Source organism: Cheilinus undulatus, linkage group 6 (assembly GCF_018320785.1).
Source record: "Cheilinus undulatus linkage group 6, ASM1832078v1, whole genome shotgun sequence".
Classification (NCBI taxonomy): Eukaryota; Metazoa; Chordata; class Actinopteri; order Labriformes; family Labridae; genus Cheilinus; species Cheilinus undulatus.
In genome coordinates, this window is record NC_054870.1 from 46140656 (window position 1) to 46158717 (window position 18062).

General features: G+C 40.4%; 1 protein-coding gene across 5 annotated transcripts in view; it reads left to right on the forward strand.

Moving 5' to 3' along the window:
• adgrb3 (adhesion G protein-coupled receptor B3) overlaps nt 1–18062 on the forward strand; it is a 253558-nt gene that overhangs the window by 232616 nt on the left and 2880 nt on the right. For 4 of the 5 annotated variants that reach the window (XM_041789905.1, XM_041789906.1, XM_041789908.1 and 1 more), the window contains 10 exons: nt 250–400; nt 2153–2222; nt 5017–5083; nt 8713–8816; nt 9154–9252; nt 9587–9758; nt 12307–12402; nt 13188–13227; nt 14711–15384; nt 17716–17751. In XM_041789905.1, coding sequence (XP_041645839.1) covers nt 250–400; nt 2153–2222; nt 5017–5083; nt 8713–8816; nt 9154–9252; nt 9587–9758; nt 12307–12402; nt 13188–13227; nt 14711–15384; nt 17716–17751 — 1509 coding nt within the window. The remainder of the gene's footprint in view (nt 1–249; nt 401–2152; nt 2223–5016; nt 5084–8712; nt 8817–9153; nt 9253–9586; nt 9759–12306; nt 12403–13187; nt 13228–14710; nt 15385–17715; nt 17752–18062) is intronic. The other variant, XM_041789907.1, reaches the window with a different exon arrangement.

Consider the following 18062-nt stretch of genomic DNA (forward strand, 5'->3'; position numbering starts at 1 on the left):
CATCATTAAACTAAAGGATTAAAAATACAAAATGTATCAAATTTCATGTAGTTGTGAAGCATTAGTACCACAATTAGTACTAATGTAACTTTATGAGGTATAAAAGCAAACAAGAGAGCAAAAGATAAGGATGTACATGATGTTACATTATCAGTGTGCCTAAGTGAATTTCTGTAAATGTGCAGCTCTGTTTGAACCCACAGTATATAAATGCATCTCTTCCTGACTCCTTTCTTCCTGTCTCACCAGGGCGTCTGCATCATGACAACAGCCTTTCTGCACTTCTTCTTCTTGGCGTCGTTCTGCTGGGTCCTCACAGAGGCCTGGCAGTCCTACATGGCAGTGACGGGAAAGGTCCGGACTCGGCTCATCCGCAAGCGCTTTCTTTGTCTGGGCTGGGGTGAGTGAGCAGCATGTTTCCTTAAGCCTCTTCATTATCTCCCATCATGCCCAGTGGCTTCCATTTTCTCTCAAGGTCTCTGGCCAAGGTGTCTTTCCAAGTGACTGTAAGTCTTTTTTTTCCCACCTCTGTCCTCATCCTCTCTGTGGGGCAGCCAAATCTTCATCCTATCAGGCTCTTTGTTGTGATGCTTTTGTGCTCCAGTCAAGCTCTCTGAGGGCCGAGTAAATGGACTGGCCTTGAGCAAAGAGGGGAGACAGACTGGTGTGACTCTCCCATGGCAGGCTGCAATGACCTTATGTCTGATAAGGAGGAGAGCTTTTACACTGCAGCAGAATACATTTTATCTAAAGACCCTCAGGTAGAGAGCTCAGGAGGGTGAAATGTTTCAGAAAGGTAAAATATATTGAATTTAAACACTCCAGGTAGTCCACAATGAGCTCATGAAATTGTAAAAAAGTCTGATATTAAATCATTTTTATATTAAAGTTAGGTTGCATCATGCATCACATTTAATGTCTTTATTATCTATTAGCCTGGGTTGCAGATAATTTGGTTTCTCCTGCCTCCCACACTGTGCTCCCTCTACTTAAATATCACATGAGAAAGAACTGACTAAGAATCGTACAGTACTGGTCTATAAACACTAGAGTCACATATCTGCATGAAAATGTGAAAGATTTTGAGTTTCTTCATCTGAAAAATGTCAATCTGAATGCTTGTCCACATCATTCTTCCTTACTGACTACTAGAGATCTCTCCTTTAAAAAAATCAATTTGATTATGAAAGAGCCCACACTCATTCTTCTTGTTACCTAGCAACAAACAAGGCTCTCTTAGTCATTGCAGTGCCACTGCTTGCTGCAAAAAATGGACAAAGGCTGCTCCACTATCACATAGATTTCTAAAATACGCCATAACTGGCAGTTTGAGGATAAATGAATCGGTCAGTGTCTCTTTGTGCGACAATAAAAAATGCATTACATAATGTGATCCTTGTTTTTGCACATGATGACTAGAAAATGAAATCACTCTAATCCTCAGCAGATTACCACCTGTGTTTAAACAAAAGCATTTTTTTGTTCAAAAGTGATTTTGTGCTACTCGGTACCTGTTGTCTCTCGATGCAGCCTGTTTGAAGTGCAGCGTCTCCGGCAGGCAGTGATTCATGACATGCTTGTGTGCACTCTGCGCTCTTTACCTCCTCAGCGCTGCAGAGAGGCACTGGATGGCCACGGGGTCTTCGCCTCATGCCTCCAGGAAACTGATTACATCAATAGCACCTGCCTGCGCTGCTCCAAGAGGAAAAGCGTTAATATTCTGAGCACACGGTAGTAAGAACCAGAATCCATTACAGCAATCCATAATGAGGAGCCATACAGGATTAAAAAAACACCTCAATGGAAAAAAAGTGTGCAGGATTTTTTTCTTTCTCACAGTACGGTGATGAAATTTCACTACCTGGTGCTCTGGGCTCAATGCAGTGCTGCCATTTTGTCAAAGCAGAGTACAGTCTGTTCTCCCTCGCCGCTTAATGGAATACTCTGCACTGTGTTGATATTTTTGAAATGCATACAGTTGATCATATACTCTCCAATGATTGTATAGTCTCATGCTGCAGCCTGTAATGGAGTGAATCTAGCAGCACTTTGTTAAATGAATGGATGGCACAGAGGCTGACTTTTCCTGCACTGAAGTGGCTCTCATCCTCAGAACTGCTCAAATGACTATTGATTGTTCTCTCTTTTTAAGGATTACCGGCTTTAGTGGTTGCTGTTTCAATGGGATTCACCAAAACAAAAGGCTATGGGACGCCCTTATAGTAAGTTTCTCCTTTTTTATTATTGGAATTTAACTAGGATTTAGAGATGGTCAATACTACCATGATCTAAAGTTATGTGCTGAAGTTTTAGGCATGTAGAGTGCTAAGGATGCATCACGGAGCTGGGCAGCCCAAGCTTGACACGTCAACATATACTTATTGTTTGGCAGGCAAGGTCAAGCTCAACAGCATGTCTTTTGTCCAAGCCTTTTCACCCCGTTTTCAGTCCCTTAAAACATCCACAGCACAACCAGGGGCCTCCTTTCAACCCTACTAGGCCGTATCTGCTCACCATCCAACCTGTTAGGCCCCCTTAACATGTGAAGGTTATTATTTTTCAGATTATTTCCCCATGCCCCTGGTAATATGCAAGGACATCCAGAGCACAACCTGGGTTGTGTCAATCCTCCTTCCATCCTTTATTTTTGGCCCAAACCCGCCAAAGAGTTCTGCATCAGTGGGAATTTAAAGGAACATTTAGCCAAAATTCCTGTCTTTATTTCCAACCGTACCAACACGTATTCCTTTAAAACAAAGAGGATGAACTAATGAGTTCTTTTGAGAGGGGAACACTAAAAAAACTATTTCAACCAAACCTTTCAAACTCACATGATCTGGTTGAAGTGCAGAAGTCATATGAGGGCTAGAAAGTGAAGAACACTGGTTAGGAATCAGTTGGACCTACATGGTACAATTGTCATCTAAAAAAATCTACCTACATTGAGTATGATTCCTTCAATTTACAAAAAAAGTTTTTTTTAATCAACAGTTAACCACTTTGTCCAGCATGGAAGCGATTCATATCACATATTACTTAGTCATGCAGACATCCTTCTACATGTTAAACAAGATGAGGGGGGACAAGAGTCTCAAATGGCCTTGAGCTTAGAGGATAGCTGTGCCTCTTTAACAGCTTTTCTCCCTCATTTTGTCAAAAACATCCTTTAATGGAAACTGTATCATACTATTAACCAAAAGTACAAGTAAGAATGGTGTGTCAGACATTGTGGATTTGGGTCATACCCTCTTTTATCTTCTTTTAATTTATCTGTCTGTGTGTAAAGCACTTTGTGCTACATTTTCTTGTATGAAAAGTGCTATATAAATAAAGTTTGATTGATTGATTGATTGATTCTGCCTGCAACAAGAAAACGGCCATTCATTTGGTTTTCACAGCTCATGTCGGTCAGTAACACAGGGATAGAGCAATCCCACATTTCATTCCAAAACAGCTGTTGCATTTTTCTTTAGGTTAAGTCAAACCTTGTAATCAACAACCTGATTGAAGATGAACAGATCATACCTCACTATGATTATACAATCATACCATACATGAGTAGATCAATAGACCAGAACTTTATCCTCTGCATAAGAAAATTTTAACCAAAGTAGCAGTTCTTTCTCTTTGCTACTATCTGATACCATTTTTTTCCCACCTCTGCTATCTGCAGACAGCCTATTGATACAGTCAGCATGGCATCATTGTTGGGCATGGGGCATCCCATTTTTTTCCCCCAGTCTGTGATTGCAAATGCACAGCTTTTACTCACAGATGCTAAAGCTAAAAAGCTGTAATTTTAATCAAAAAGAAAGATACAGTAATAAATATGATATGATTTTTGCCCTCTATGTCTGGACAAAACATCCCAGTCAGTGTCTCTATGTGACATTCCCAGAATTCTCCTGCTGCTTGGGTTAATCGCCTTGTAAGAGATAACAACACCTTGTCTGTAGACAGGATGAGTTAAACCCAATATTGAATCCAACATTCATGGGATAACATAACTTTGTATAATGTGGCTAGCATAGCTTCAAAATTACACAGATTGAAGTGCAGACATATATACATGTATGGATTTTGGATCCCACATATGTCCAAGCTTGTCCTCCCACCAGATGGCTTGCAGCCACTGTGCTCTCCTACTTGCCTGTATGCTTTGGTTGGGTTAAAAAATATAAATTTAAAATAAAAGATCTAAAGTTCATTTGAAGTGCCCTTCAGCAAGGGCCTTGATGCCAAAAATATATTAGCTGCCCGATGAAACTGATTCTAGCCTGAATGAACGATGACTGTAAGGCCAAATGGGGAAAAATAGAAACACTGTGAGTAGGAAATACACTGAACAAAGTTGTATTTACCAAATTAACTTATCTAACTGCTGATAAAGTAGATAACATCTGCACTAGCAGTAAGAGTCAGGATAAAAGTAGCATGAAGTTTGCCAAAGTAAGTCAGTTTACAAATAAGAGGGGAGATACTTGTGAGAATCTCTCAAAAAGTTCATTTATTTTCAAGAAAAAACTAATCTAATGAATGAGTAATACACCTTAAAACGATATACACCCCTAGGTTCCATACTGCAATCAAAGTATTTAATATCAAAAATCAACCTCTTTAATGTTTATCCCTCTTCTCTGCTCGTTTTATTTTGTGCGCACACATCAAGAACATTCATGGCAACACTTGACCATAATGATTGAGAGTGTCTGCTGTGGCTTACTTATCTTAAATAGGGCCATAAACAAAGTCCCCTGAACCCAATCAGATTTCAAAATAGCACAGCAAGACCCCAATTTGATGTGAGTTGTATCCCTGCTGGATGCTGAGTGCATAAACACTGCTTAAAATCTCTTTAGCATTTTATTATCCTGTGAAACTTTGGGAGCAGAGTTACAGCATATGGTGCTCTTCCCCTGACGATTGAGGGAAATACAATTGTGTGCTGGTATGCACCATTAACTCGGATGTTAATGCCTTGGTGGGAGTTAACTGTTTTTCCTGCTTTCCCTGCAGCTGTTGGCTCTCTTTGGAGGGTGGGCTCCTGTATGCCTTCGTTGGACCTGCAGCTGCTGTTGTTCTGGTATGTTTAAGGCATCAGATGTCCAGTTTTAACTGAAACATGCTGCAAATATGAGAGAAAGGCAGATTCAAAGCATCAGGAAAGGGCTTTTATTCTGCAAGTGATGATCTGTCGTGCATCTATCCCATTAAAGCAAATCAAGTCAAATCAAAGTTAATTCACCAAAAACATTTTACACAACCTCAGTCAACTAATAGAGGTGTAATAGGTTTTAAGCACATACACAGGGTTTAGTGGAAAATAAATCCAGAGCCTGAAATGTTGTGTGGTGTTGAGAGACTGCCCCTCTCTATAACAGAATGTGCTTTGCACCATTTATTTAAAAGAGCTACAGTAACAGTGTAAGCTAGTAAAGTTTAATTTGTGCATTCTTCTTAAAACATTCAGCTACAAATGGCCTCACAAAGCAAAAAATTGAAAAGGAGACAATTTGCATAAGTAAATCACAATATCAAACAGAGAAATCAGAATCAGACACCAAGCAAAACAAAGTACAAAAGAAAGTGAAAGTTACTTGAAGGCTTGTCGGCACAGTTTCAAAGTGCAAGAAACTTTAAGAAACTTCTGCATGATTGTGATGGGGAAAAAGTTTTGCAAGTACAGGATTTGTGCTAAGCATCATTCTTTCTCTATTCTCTGACATGGTAAGGCTCGTTGGCTTTATCAATGAACATAGCAGCCTACATTTAAACTGTAGGCTGTCATTTGTGTGAAATGCATTCTGGGTAATGATGTCATTTAATTGCATTGTCATTCTTCCTGTATCTTTTGGATTGTGCTCACCTTAATCTACATTACAGTTATTTTCTCCTCTATTTCCTGTTTTCTAGAACTGCATCACGCTTTTTGTCATCCTTGAAACCCTTTTAATTTAAAACCTGTGTGACGGTTTTGCAAAGAGGATGTAGAGGCTAAGCCAATGCTTGAAGCCCCAGAGGTGCTTCACCAGGATTTATCTAATTGACGCGCTGACAAACGTTACCGCATCTGATGAAGAGAGTCCGAGACAATAGCTTGGTTTGCAATAATCTGTGCATTTATTGCTCCAAAACTCCTTTGTGCAATATAAGCAATCGTAATCCAACATTCATCCACGAACACGAACAAACATTTCACCATACCGGCTTCTTCAGTGGTCAAAAACTGTTTTTACTTCCGGGCGGAACACCTGACCAGACAAAGATTGGTTCCTATTTATAAAGTTGCACTCATTGGCTCCTACAGAGGACATCAGATAAAGGTTAATGTAATGTAGATTAAGGTGAGTATTTTCCTAAAGATGTAAAAAGAACAAGGCTGCCTGATGGTATCACTACCTAGAATGCATTGCACAAAAATGACAGCATACAGGTGAACCCATTTATAAAAATTACTCAGATGTAGAAATCTGGTCTACATGCATATTGATGACCAGTTTCTTCTGTCCATGACCTGTAGCCTTTGTCTCCAAGTTCCTTGTCAGCGATCAGGACATCTTCACTACATTTCATGAATTAGTTCTGTACGTTAAGCTGAGCATAACATGTAAACACAGCGTCGCTAGATTCCACATTTCCAGTGTTACCTATACTCTCCCTACTCTGCTTCTGATTGGATAGAAACACTGTTTAGCTCAGGAGTTTCTAGACGTGCTCAGTCAAGACTCGATGTGCCATGTAAATTTGTATAACTATACATCATAACTACATACAACAACAAAACGGGTTAAAGAGGCTGTTTACCATGGATATGAATATTGTGTTTGTTTGTTTGGCTTGATCTTAGGTGTGCCTTCAACAAAAAAAACACTGGTTTAGGCTGAGGGCAAAAGTTCCCATAGTCATGTATCATGGTAGGTGAGCTTTGCTAAATCAAACCACGTCTACAACAAATTCCCACATGTATTTATTTCTAGTTCTGTAAAAAAGAAATCCCCATCACAGGCTCACATCAGAGTACTTTCAGCCCTGCATACATTAGGCCAAACATGAGTAAAAAAATAACAGTCGAAACACAATAAAAGCACTACAAGCAAGGTATAACTGCATGATAAAGATGGGTGGATGCCAAGCTCAAGTTGAATTAAAGGGGACATATCATGAAAAAAACTATTTTTAACATTTTTGCAAATATATTTGGGTATCTGGAGTAACTGCCAACCCAGAAAATGTGAAATAATCCAACCCAGCCCTTTGTTTGTGGTCGTTTAATGTCTGAAAGCACAAAATCTGACAGTCTGTTCAGAGTCTGAGCCAGTTGTGATGCCACATTGAGTCATTATGATAATACCCACCCCTTTACCTGGCATCTACACCCACAGCCACAGAAGCTGAGCTCATGTCGGCGGAGTGAGAAGAAGCTCATTTGCATTTAAAGAGACACACTAAAACAGCCGAGAAAGGCTGCTTGGAGCTGTAAAACCTCCTCTGGTTCATGATCCATATTATATTTGTACCAAAGCACAGCACAGACGTTTCATTTAGAGCACTTGGGACTGTGTTAAAATGTGGAAAAGGGGTATGATATGCATGTTTAAAAGCCAACCCAGAGGTGGTTCTTAAGCAAAGGTTTAAGTCTCCAGACTTTTTTGAATGCAAAAAAGTATATGCACATATAAATGCACATAAAAATCATTTAAAAATATAACATTTGCAGCACATTTTAGTCTTCCAAAACAGTGCAGTAGTTTCAGTGATGGTGCAGTATCAGTATGAACTGTGTAAAAGTCGCCTAACAGGAGGAGCATTCTCAGCTCACAAAACCAAAGTAATGAGCGTCCCATCAGGCAATGTTCTCAACTAATTCCCTTTCATTTACATTAATGGTTCTGCATGTAGCTCTGAGGTTATAAAGTATTCATTCATTAGGTTTGTGCAAAATGTAAAAAAGTGGTGTCTTTTTAATCATCTTGTATTTATATTGTTGTAGGGAGGAAATTACACAGGGTGTGATTATGCAAATGACAAAGCCGGTGTCAGAGGAGCAGAGGATGGCGGATGATACCGTCTACTATGTTTCATTTTTTTCTAAATGTGATGGGATTTGAAATGAAATGATTTAGGATACTTTTAAACCTCTTTAGTTTGACTTGAAGTTGTGTTGCGCTGTGGTTTTCTGCAGTCAGAGTGCACACTCATATATTGATACTGAAACATCATATTCAAATGTTTCACATTAACAAAGCTTGTTGGATAAAAATTCCCCCAAATGCCTCTTATGAATACTTAATGAGCTCTTTATCTCAGCTAAAGGGATTTGAAAAAGATCGTAGCCAAACAGACTTTTCTACCCTGCTTCTCTGTCTCGCTCACTTTTTGCTGTTAGTGCAGGCGCTGCTAATAATAGGAGAAGGTGCCTTTGAGAAGACAAGTGTTTCTTGTCAAGCAGATCTTTTCTTAAGGCTGTTGAGCAGTGCTGAGTATCCAGAGCATGCCTCATGCATTGGCTGAAATGTCACAGAGATGAGCAACAATAGAAGCTAGAGGTCAAAGCTCAGTGTGGACACAAAATCAGAGCCTGCGGGGTAATGGCATTAAATCATTGGCTACCTTCACTTTGTCCTGGAGAATGTCATGCAGGGCATTAAAGATGCATTTATTTCTTGTTTTTTAAAATAATCTCTCTAATATTTCTGTTTCTGTCTGATGCAGGTCAACATGGTGATCGGTATCTTGGTGTTTAATAAACTAGTGTCCAGAGATGGCATCCTGGACAAGAAACTGAAGCATCGAGCAGGGTATGACAGCACGTCCTTGTTAGTACCCCCATTTTTCTTCTTATTCTTCATGCAAACATATAAATGTGCTTTGATTTTCTTATGCATATGGAGATTTCAGACCTCCTTTTCTCACAGTTGAAAAGAAATTAGAACCATAAACATAAAGAGGTCAGATCTCTCTCGGGAGCGACAGAGCTTCCTATTTCTTTGGCAGAATCAGTCCAAGATGAAAATCATTAAAAACGCCCACACATTGGCTGCTTCTGCTGTTGCTAACATGACGGGATGGAGGGAGGGAGGGGGGTTGAGATTGAAAGTCGGGGAAGTGGCTGTTAGCGTTGTTTGTCATGCTGTTGTCTCTTATGTCCCACAGACAGATGAGTGAGCCGCATACAGGATTAACTCTCAAGTGTGCCAAATGTGGTGTTGTATCAACAACTGCTTTATCAGCAACTACAGCAAGCAATGCAATGTAAGTGCCTGTCAGTGTTTCTGAAGCAATACGATGATGCTACAGGGAGCATGTGCAGTGTCCACCTTGACTATATAGACCATCCTGCAGTCCACTGCAGCATAAACTGATTCTCATGTTACACCCACAGTATTTCACATCTACGTCATAGGAATGTATTGCACTGCAAACATGCGATCAATACCACTGTGCACATTAAACCCAGGCCTGCTTTTATATGGATTTTTAAAGCCCAGATGGAGATGTTTCTGTTCACTCCAGACCTTGTTATCTACACTGATGTGCTCTCTTTTATTTCTTCCACACAATCCTTCCTCCTTTCTCTCTCTCTCAGGGCGTCCCTGTGGAGCTCCTGTGTCGTCCTGCCTCTGCTGGCTTTGACCTGGATGTCTGCAGTGCTCGCCATGACAGACAAGCGCTCCATCCTCTTTCAGATCCTCTTTGCTGTCTTTGACTCGCTGCAGGGTTTTGTCATTGTGATGGTGCACTGTATCCTACGGAGAGAGGTAAGGGACTGGTTTTAGATTGGCTTAAATTTCCTGGGTTTTTTTACATTTTAACCAAGAATATTCCCTCGGAGATAAAAAAAAAAAAAATCCTTTTAAACAATGGGAGTCCTTTACAAGTCATTAAAAAGCTTTTAAAAAAGAACTGTTGACACAGTTATGAAACAGAAATAACCACAAACAATGAAAAAGCAGTGTTCAGCAACAAGTCAAGTGCTGTAACAGTAAAGATCTTCAGTAATCCTGCTTCTAAAAACTTCCATACTTGTTATATAATCCAGTCCAAGGCGATTCTGCAAGTCAGACCAAGATAAGACTCCAAAAACACTTAAATCTTTTTTATCAAAGCTTTTATAAGAAGAGGTGTGTATATGAGTCACAGTTTCATTAAGGATATAAACTTTTGACTTCATTTTAGCCTTATAACTTGGAAATACTTGAGATTTTAGAGTGTGTATGCTTTTTAAAAAGCGCTATGAACCAATTTGTTTGAATCAATTTGTCAAACATTTAAAAGTTGCTCTTGGATGGTAAATCAGGGCTAATATTTGTTGCAAGATAGTGCCAAAAATATTCAAATAGTTGTGGGACTTTTCCATCACACTGAGTGGCTTGTCTCTTCTTGGTTTTACTCGGCATGGTAGCCCAGCGTGGCAGGGAATTTGCTTTTCCACCACAACTGAGCTTCTCGTTTGAGGGTGTGTGTGTAGAGCTGATGACGCAATGTTTTGAGTCAGTGATGTTAAACAGGTGCGCCTCAGTAACCTAAGACGTTTTGCGTCTTCAGCTGTCCTAGAGTTGGCCATTGTTTCTACTTAAAAGTTTCTTCTTCCTCCATTGGTAATCCAGCTGGTATTTGAAAGTTTGGTGCAGTGGTTGCTACTTAAAAACATCTGTGAGGCATCCCCAAATGATGACTAACCACTCTGACGTCACCACAGTGTGGTTTGCCCAGACCAGGACTATTCTTGGTGTAGCATAGCCAGGTGTGGCCAAACTGGTGACGATAAAAGCTTGGTTTGGATCAGCACGGCCAGAAGTCATAGTGGGAAAGCCCCATTAGGCCACCACATGCTAGACGATTTTTAAATCTTAAACAATTTTAAAGACATGGGAGACCACAGGCCTGAGGACAATTTCTAACAATTTAATCATCTTTAATCCTCTGAACGTGCACGGTATATGACTCAGCCAGACTGTCAGATCACTGGAGACCACACACCTGCCAACAAACTCTGGTCATCACATAACTTCAGAAAAAACACAAACAAACATGGATGTCTGTAGATCCTCTTGCTTTCCCACCACAAACGGCTACATTACAGGTGCAGCAAACATCATAAAACAAGGGAAAGACTCAGGATGAAATCCTGGCTGGAATTAAGGCACAGTTGTTTTTATGGTTGTGAGCGGTGAAAGTACGTATGATCCGGCTGGTGACGCTACCCCATCTGCTCGCTCTCATTGTAATTGTGGGTACTTCATCAGAGGCACTACGACCTAGAATCGTAAACATCAAACATGTTTGAGCAGTGGTTCTCAACTGGTCTAGCCTATACCCCAAGATAGCAAGGAGCAAAATTGCAACCCACTTTTGGGTCCAGGTTCAGACTCACCAGTTGAGAAACACAAGTTTAGACAAAAAATTTAACTGGGATGGCAGACAAGAGTTGATTAAGAAAATAACAACAATAATAGTAATGACATGAACAAGTTTAACCGACCAGTAATTCTGGTGTTAACTACCGAGAGTGCTGACTCTCACTGCGTGTCCTAACTGAACGTGGCGTGAAAGAGCCCCAGCAGCAAAATCAGCTTGATCATACTGATTCTTACAGTCTTATCCTGACAGCTCCAAGCAATGCAACGCAATATTTTTGCCCTGTCCCTATTTCGTTTTCTTTTGAGATGGGTGAAGAACAAGGAAAAACGTTGATGACATGGCATCAGGAGTGTCTGACAGGAATATGTGCTTGATTTTCTTTCACTTCCCTCACCCAACAAAGGTTGTTAGTTTGTTTTATTAAGTGTAGATAGTTTTGCATTAAAAATAACCACGCATGTGTTTGAAATGTTATTCTCTGTCTTGTGTCAACACAGAGGCAAAGCGAGTAGACTTAAAAGAATGGTTAATACAAAGTGCCACTCTTTCCTTTCTCCACATTAAAAATAAAAGCGCTATATGCCTTGTTTTTTGCAAAGAGGAAACTGTGATTCACAGGGCAGAGGGTTCATTTTTAACAGATGAAGTATGGATGGTTGTCTTACAACATTATATCTGATGCTGATATGCAGTAAGGACATAGTGTAATTCTTACACTGGCTAACTGCACACATCCCTAAATCAAGCATGTCCAGCAATGTTAGATGAAGCTACAAGCACAAGAAGAACAAAACATGATTTTTGTTTCTTGGAAACACAAGCTCTCCCTGTTCTGTAAAAAAATGCAATGAATTGATTTGTCCAATCAATGTTTTTTAATTGCCAGTAAGAAAATAGCATGATGTGCCTTGTGGATATAATAAAAAACCCACTCTTTGTCTCCAGGTCCAAGATGCTTTCAGATGTCGTCTCAGAAACTGCCAGGACCCGATCAGCGGCGACGCAACAGGAACCTTCCCTAATGGGCATGCTCAGATAATGGTAGGCCCTGTTCCGCTCTGCAATCTGCTACCATTATATCCTCTATAATTTATTCAAACCCAGTGTTCTGTGGTTATTTATAATACACATTCAAACCCTCCCTCTTCCCCATTGACCTCCATTTAACTCATGCTCTTCATGCCCCTTTTTTCCGTTTTTATTATTCTATTAAGTATTGCCTCTAAAACATGAGGCATTGTTTCCCATAGGTTCATAATTTTCCAGGCAATGCTTTCTCAAGGCAGCAATTACATGCAGAGAGGACACTTGGCCCTCTGATAAATGGTATTAGTTCCCTTTGGTTTTCTTAGGCCCCGAGCCCAATCCTTTATTTCTGTTTGATTGAACTCGCTGTCCATGTTTGCCATGCATCCCTCTCATTTCCTCTCACGGGGTAATAGCGGACTGTTCCCTGTCTGACCTTTGAAATGGGACACCAGCCTCTTCAACCCCGCCACTGGCACATCATTGCAATGATATGCCATTAGTATTCAGAGTGAAACAGTTTCCACCATAGTACAATGGTGCGAGCCCCCCCCCCCCCCCCGGTTCAGTTCAATCATTAGGAGCGAGTGCAGAACACTTCCCATATGCTGTAGCAGCATTTTTCTCTATAGATGTTTTATTGATATAATGTAAGGATGAAAGCAGGATTAAGGAGGCTTCTTTGCATTTCATTAGGAATTATAAAGATGCATTATTAATTCAAATCTTGCCTCTAGTTTCCACGATTCAACAGTTACAAAAAGGCCTACTTTGACCGTTTGACTGTTTTCTTCTTTCAGACCGACTTTGAGAAAGACGTGGACATCGCCTGCCGATCAGGTAAAGAACAGATGGTGTCTTATTAACAAGCTTCTCCTTTCCTTCCATGTAAAAAAACCCAAAAGAGGTTAGACAGTAAAAAATAGCCGAGGTTGCGTAACAACCAACAATCCCCTCAGGAGCTTTTTCACAGTTACCAAAACACTGACTTTTATCCAAGGACAAAACAGTAAAAGAAAGCTGCTGGATATTCGTTTTATGGTTCAGTTTTACTTGAATAAATATGAATAATGGGAGCATTTCCACATCTCTCTGTCACACCTAATGATTGGATTTTTCATCAACATTTTGATGCTGTTATAGAAAAGGTGCGTAGGTGCTCTTCACTTCTTTCTGTGAGGATTTTCTTCCTTATCTCATGCAAGAAGGAATATATTTCTCCCTGATACCCTGCATCTGCTCCCTCTCTTTGAGACACTGTAATAAGTGCAAGATTTAATAAAAGAATTCTGAGTAATTGTTGCTGAGAGATGGTGAATTTTATTCAGAGTGTACATGTTCATCAGCCCAGACCCTCATCTCTGTCCAAATCCTTCCAAACCCATGAAGAAAACATCCTAAATAGGTCTACAGGGGATAACCAAGCTGACCATTATTCAGGGCTCGCTGAAGCTGAGCTTGTTAAGAGTAGAAAGGCACTCAAGCCCTTTCTGACCTGAGCCGCTTGATGCTGTGCAGTCATGTAAAGCTAATGTGGACATTCCTGAAACAAAAAAGGACGAGCAGAGCAGACAGGTGTCATTTATAAATCATGACCAGACTCTGATGAATGCAGAACTGCGGCGAGACAGAAATGCACTTCACAAAATACTCTCCAAGCTCGCAGACTTAAAGTTTACAAACAGGGATTACCGTCTGACGCAGACAACATATTCTGCAGTGTCATACAACAGTATATGAGTGGAAACTGTGAGGGATTACTCAGTCTAGATACAAGAATTTTTCTCACCAGTCCACACTGAACATTAAAAGAGACTCAAACAAAAAGGAGAGTATTATTTTAGTTGTTGTGCTTGTTGTAATCTTCCTGCAGGCTGTTTGTGAACAGACAACATAATACCTACTGCTTCGTGAGGAAAAGATTCACATGCTCAGCAGGGAGGACAGGCTGTTCTTACAACCAGGAGGAGTTTCTAAATAGAAAGCTGCTGTTTCTTAGGACATTTGGTGCATCACAAGGTCATCACCAATCATCGTCTGAGTATTAAGATGCTGTATATGCAGAGAGAACTGCAGGGAGGAAATGAAGCCTTATTTACAGTTAAATCCCCCAGAGATACCTGTGTCTGGTGTTATATCCCTTTGCAATGTCACACTCAGTACTGATCACAGCACATCATTACCGATTGTCCTGAAAATCCTGAGGGAATGGCTTTGTATTGATTTGAATTCCTTTCTTTTCTGGTCATATGCTTGATAATCTGTGGCACTTCTTTCATTACTCAGAAATTCCAATTAATCCCTGTATCAATCTGCCCCGCAGCTCTCCACAAAGACATGGGCTCTTGTCGCGCCGCCACCATCACAGGCACCCTCTCCCGTATTTCCCTCAATGATGAGGAGGACGAGAAGGCCCCCGAAGGCCTCAACTACTCCACGTTGCCAGGCAACATCATCTCCAAAGTGATTATCCAGCAGCCGTCAGCTCTGCACATGCCGATGGGAGTTGGAGATCTGAAGGAGCAGTGCATGGCAGACAGCGGAGCTGACATGCGCCGCACCGTTTACCTGTGCACCGACGACGCCATGCGCCAGAGCAACAACGACATGGGCGGACATGACTTGGAGGGCCACCCAGCGCAGGGCCAGATGGAGACAGACTACATAGTCATGCCTCGTGCCTCTGCAGCAGTGTCAGGGCCGTGTAACGTGCCCACCCTGCTGAAAGAGGACACCAAGATGAACATCACTATGGATACGCTGCCACACGAGAGGCTGATGCATTACAAGATGAGCCCTGACTTCAATATCAGCCCGTCAGGCATGGACCACATGAATGTGAACCTGGAGCAGCAGTATCCTAGCGCTCCGGAGCAGATGCAAAACCTGCCCTTTGAACCACGCACGGCTGTAAAGAACTTCCTCGCTGAGATGGAGGAAAGTGCAGGGCTTTCTCGGAGCGAGACAGGGTCTACAATATCGATGAGCTCCTTAGAGGTACAAATACTAATATGGAGAATGTTTAGAGCAGTGGTTCTCAACTGGTGGGTCGGGACCCAAAAGTGGGTTGCAGATGTGTACCTAGGAAGAAAAAAATTGTGTTTATAATGTACGGAGGCTATAAGCTACTTACATCTGTAGATTTCTCTTTTGCTCTGATGAAAAGGTTTTTTTTTTTTTTTTCTCCCCAAGAGCTCACTTTAAGACCTTCAGAAACCAGACAAAATTCAGTCAGGTTCTTTCCAAATGGTCATGAAAGTGTACATGGAAAAAATGTGCCAAAAATCCATAAGCAGACATATTAGTGTCAGGCTGTGCTATTAAATGATTGCATTAAAGGCCGCAGTTATTTCTGCAATAAGTTGTTCTTATTTACAAAAGTTGCTTGTGGAAAGGCCTTTCAGTTTACAAATGTGCCACTCTGTAGATAAAGGAAGAACTTTTTTTTTTTTTTTTACAAAATACTAATATTTGAAAGCTGTTTTGTAAAAACTTCAAGCTGTGTTTTTTTCTACTACTTGATATTTGCTATTTTGAGTTTAGAAATACAAACTTCAAAACGATCATTATTCTCTACATGGAGTCAGACAATGCAGAAAGTCTGTGAAAAATCACTGGATTCAAAGGTTGAAGAGGAGCCAGGTTATCTCACTTAAAGCTGTAGTACACAGGTGTCTGAAAGTTCATCACCAGGTGAGGAAATCTTGATTGCCAAGGATTAGCTGCAGCTGTGACTCCTAATGAGCTGCAGCCGTGAGCATTGGCAGCTGAGTTAAAACTTAAGTTGGTGTGGTTAAAGTTTTACTCCAGCAGAATTTCATCTGTTTACTCCAACTCTGGCAATGGCTGGTAAAAAATAAACTCAAAAAAGAGTAAATTTGACTATTCTGAGTAAAATATTTGTAACTGGAAAAATTAGTCCCCAGATTTTCATTGATAGTATGGTTGCAAGATGTGCATAGGGTGCAAGAATGCTGTCTAGGCATGATCAGAGTATAAAACATGGAAGCATGTGAGCATTTTTGCATGAGATTGATAATAAGATTTAAGACAGTTGATTAGTGCAAATGTGCATATGAGGTGAGGCTTTTACCACAGTGAGCTCTCCAACAGTATTACAAATACAGTTAGACTACCTGTAAAGTGAAACCTAAGGTTTTTGTCTTAACACACTAGACATGTTTGAATATGGTTGCTGTAAACATGTGAAAACACTGAGATCTACATGTGACTGAATTTCGGATTTAGACCATTAGAAAGTTTTCCACCTCTTTTCTGGCTGGGTTTCATGTGGGCAGAGCCAATATGTGGGCTCATGATGTCATGAGCCTACAGTTGGGAATGACCCCGCCCCTCTAACACTACAATATAAAATCACAGAGTAGCTCATCTCAGTACAGTCTGTTGTTAGCTGATGCCACTGCCTTCATTAAAAGTTAACAGCCAGTTTAATGCATTTTTTTTTTGTTCATTGTGAGGTAAATTTGTCAAATCTATCAGCTACAGTGGCCTATGGATCATTTAAAGCATCATAACAGAGATTTAAGCCAGAAAAAGGACTGTGTCTCATCGCCGACACAGAGCCAGGCAACTGCGCTTTAATTATAAGGTCAGCTTAAGGTCAAGGGGCAGGCTTATAGCGTAAGTACTTTCCTCCAGTCAGATTGTAGCATTGTATTTCTCCTGAGTGGGCGTGGCTTCAGCTCATTCAACAGTCACGCGCACACCATCCTGGAGCAGATTTTACTGCCTCATTTTTCATGATTTTGAAGCTTAATTTTATAAACTTAAGAGATTTTTTATTAGACTGAAATTTGACCTGGGGGCTCATAACACAGTTGCCTACAGTTGCAACAAACCTAAATGCAGATTTATTTTCACTTTACAGGGTCTTTAATTCCAGCATTAGTCCATACTTTTTTGTTTTACTTAGTGTTCCTGTGGTAAAGACTACATTTCAGTTGTTTTTTTAAGATTTCAGTGTATTTACTTCCTTTCCACTCTGGATAAAAAAAAAACATTTTCCCAAGATAACTAGGTAAATCCTTGAGAAATGATCAAAATTTCCATGCTTTCTCAGGAAATCTCTTTGTTTAGTCATGTTATGCTCCATTTAAGGTCCAAACTGCAACATTCTCATGAAAGCGAATGAGTGATTGAAGTTTTTTTTCAAAATGTGGGTTGCACTTTCTCGTAAGGAGGTGGTAGTTGGTCCAGATGCCTGACCAGTTGAGAAACACTGCTTCCGAGAGTACAGAGCTGCAACAAAGAACAAAGAACCATCATTTTTAACCATTGATTTCATGCCTTCACCTTTTCCCTCCACAGAGACGGAAGTCACGATATTCTGATCTGGACTTTGAGGTACGTATAAGAGAAGTTTCCTTTAAGAGTACATGCATCTAGCTTTTTTATGCAGACACAGGCCATTTTTTGCACTTGTGTTTGTCATTTGATTTATTAGTACTTGTGGTGCCTCTTAAGCTTATTGGAGTTACACAGCCTTGACTCAACATGATTTACTGACATGCTGTGTAGTTAAGGTAAAAGCAAGGCTGTCAACTGACAAACAGGGCAACAGTTCTCATCTACATTTTGTCCTCCTCCATCTCCTACATCCATTAGCTATACCTTAATTTTTATAATGTATGCTTCTAAAGTCATTTGCACATTTC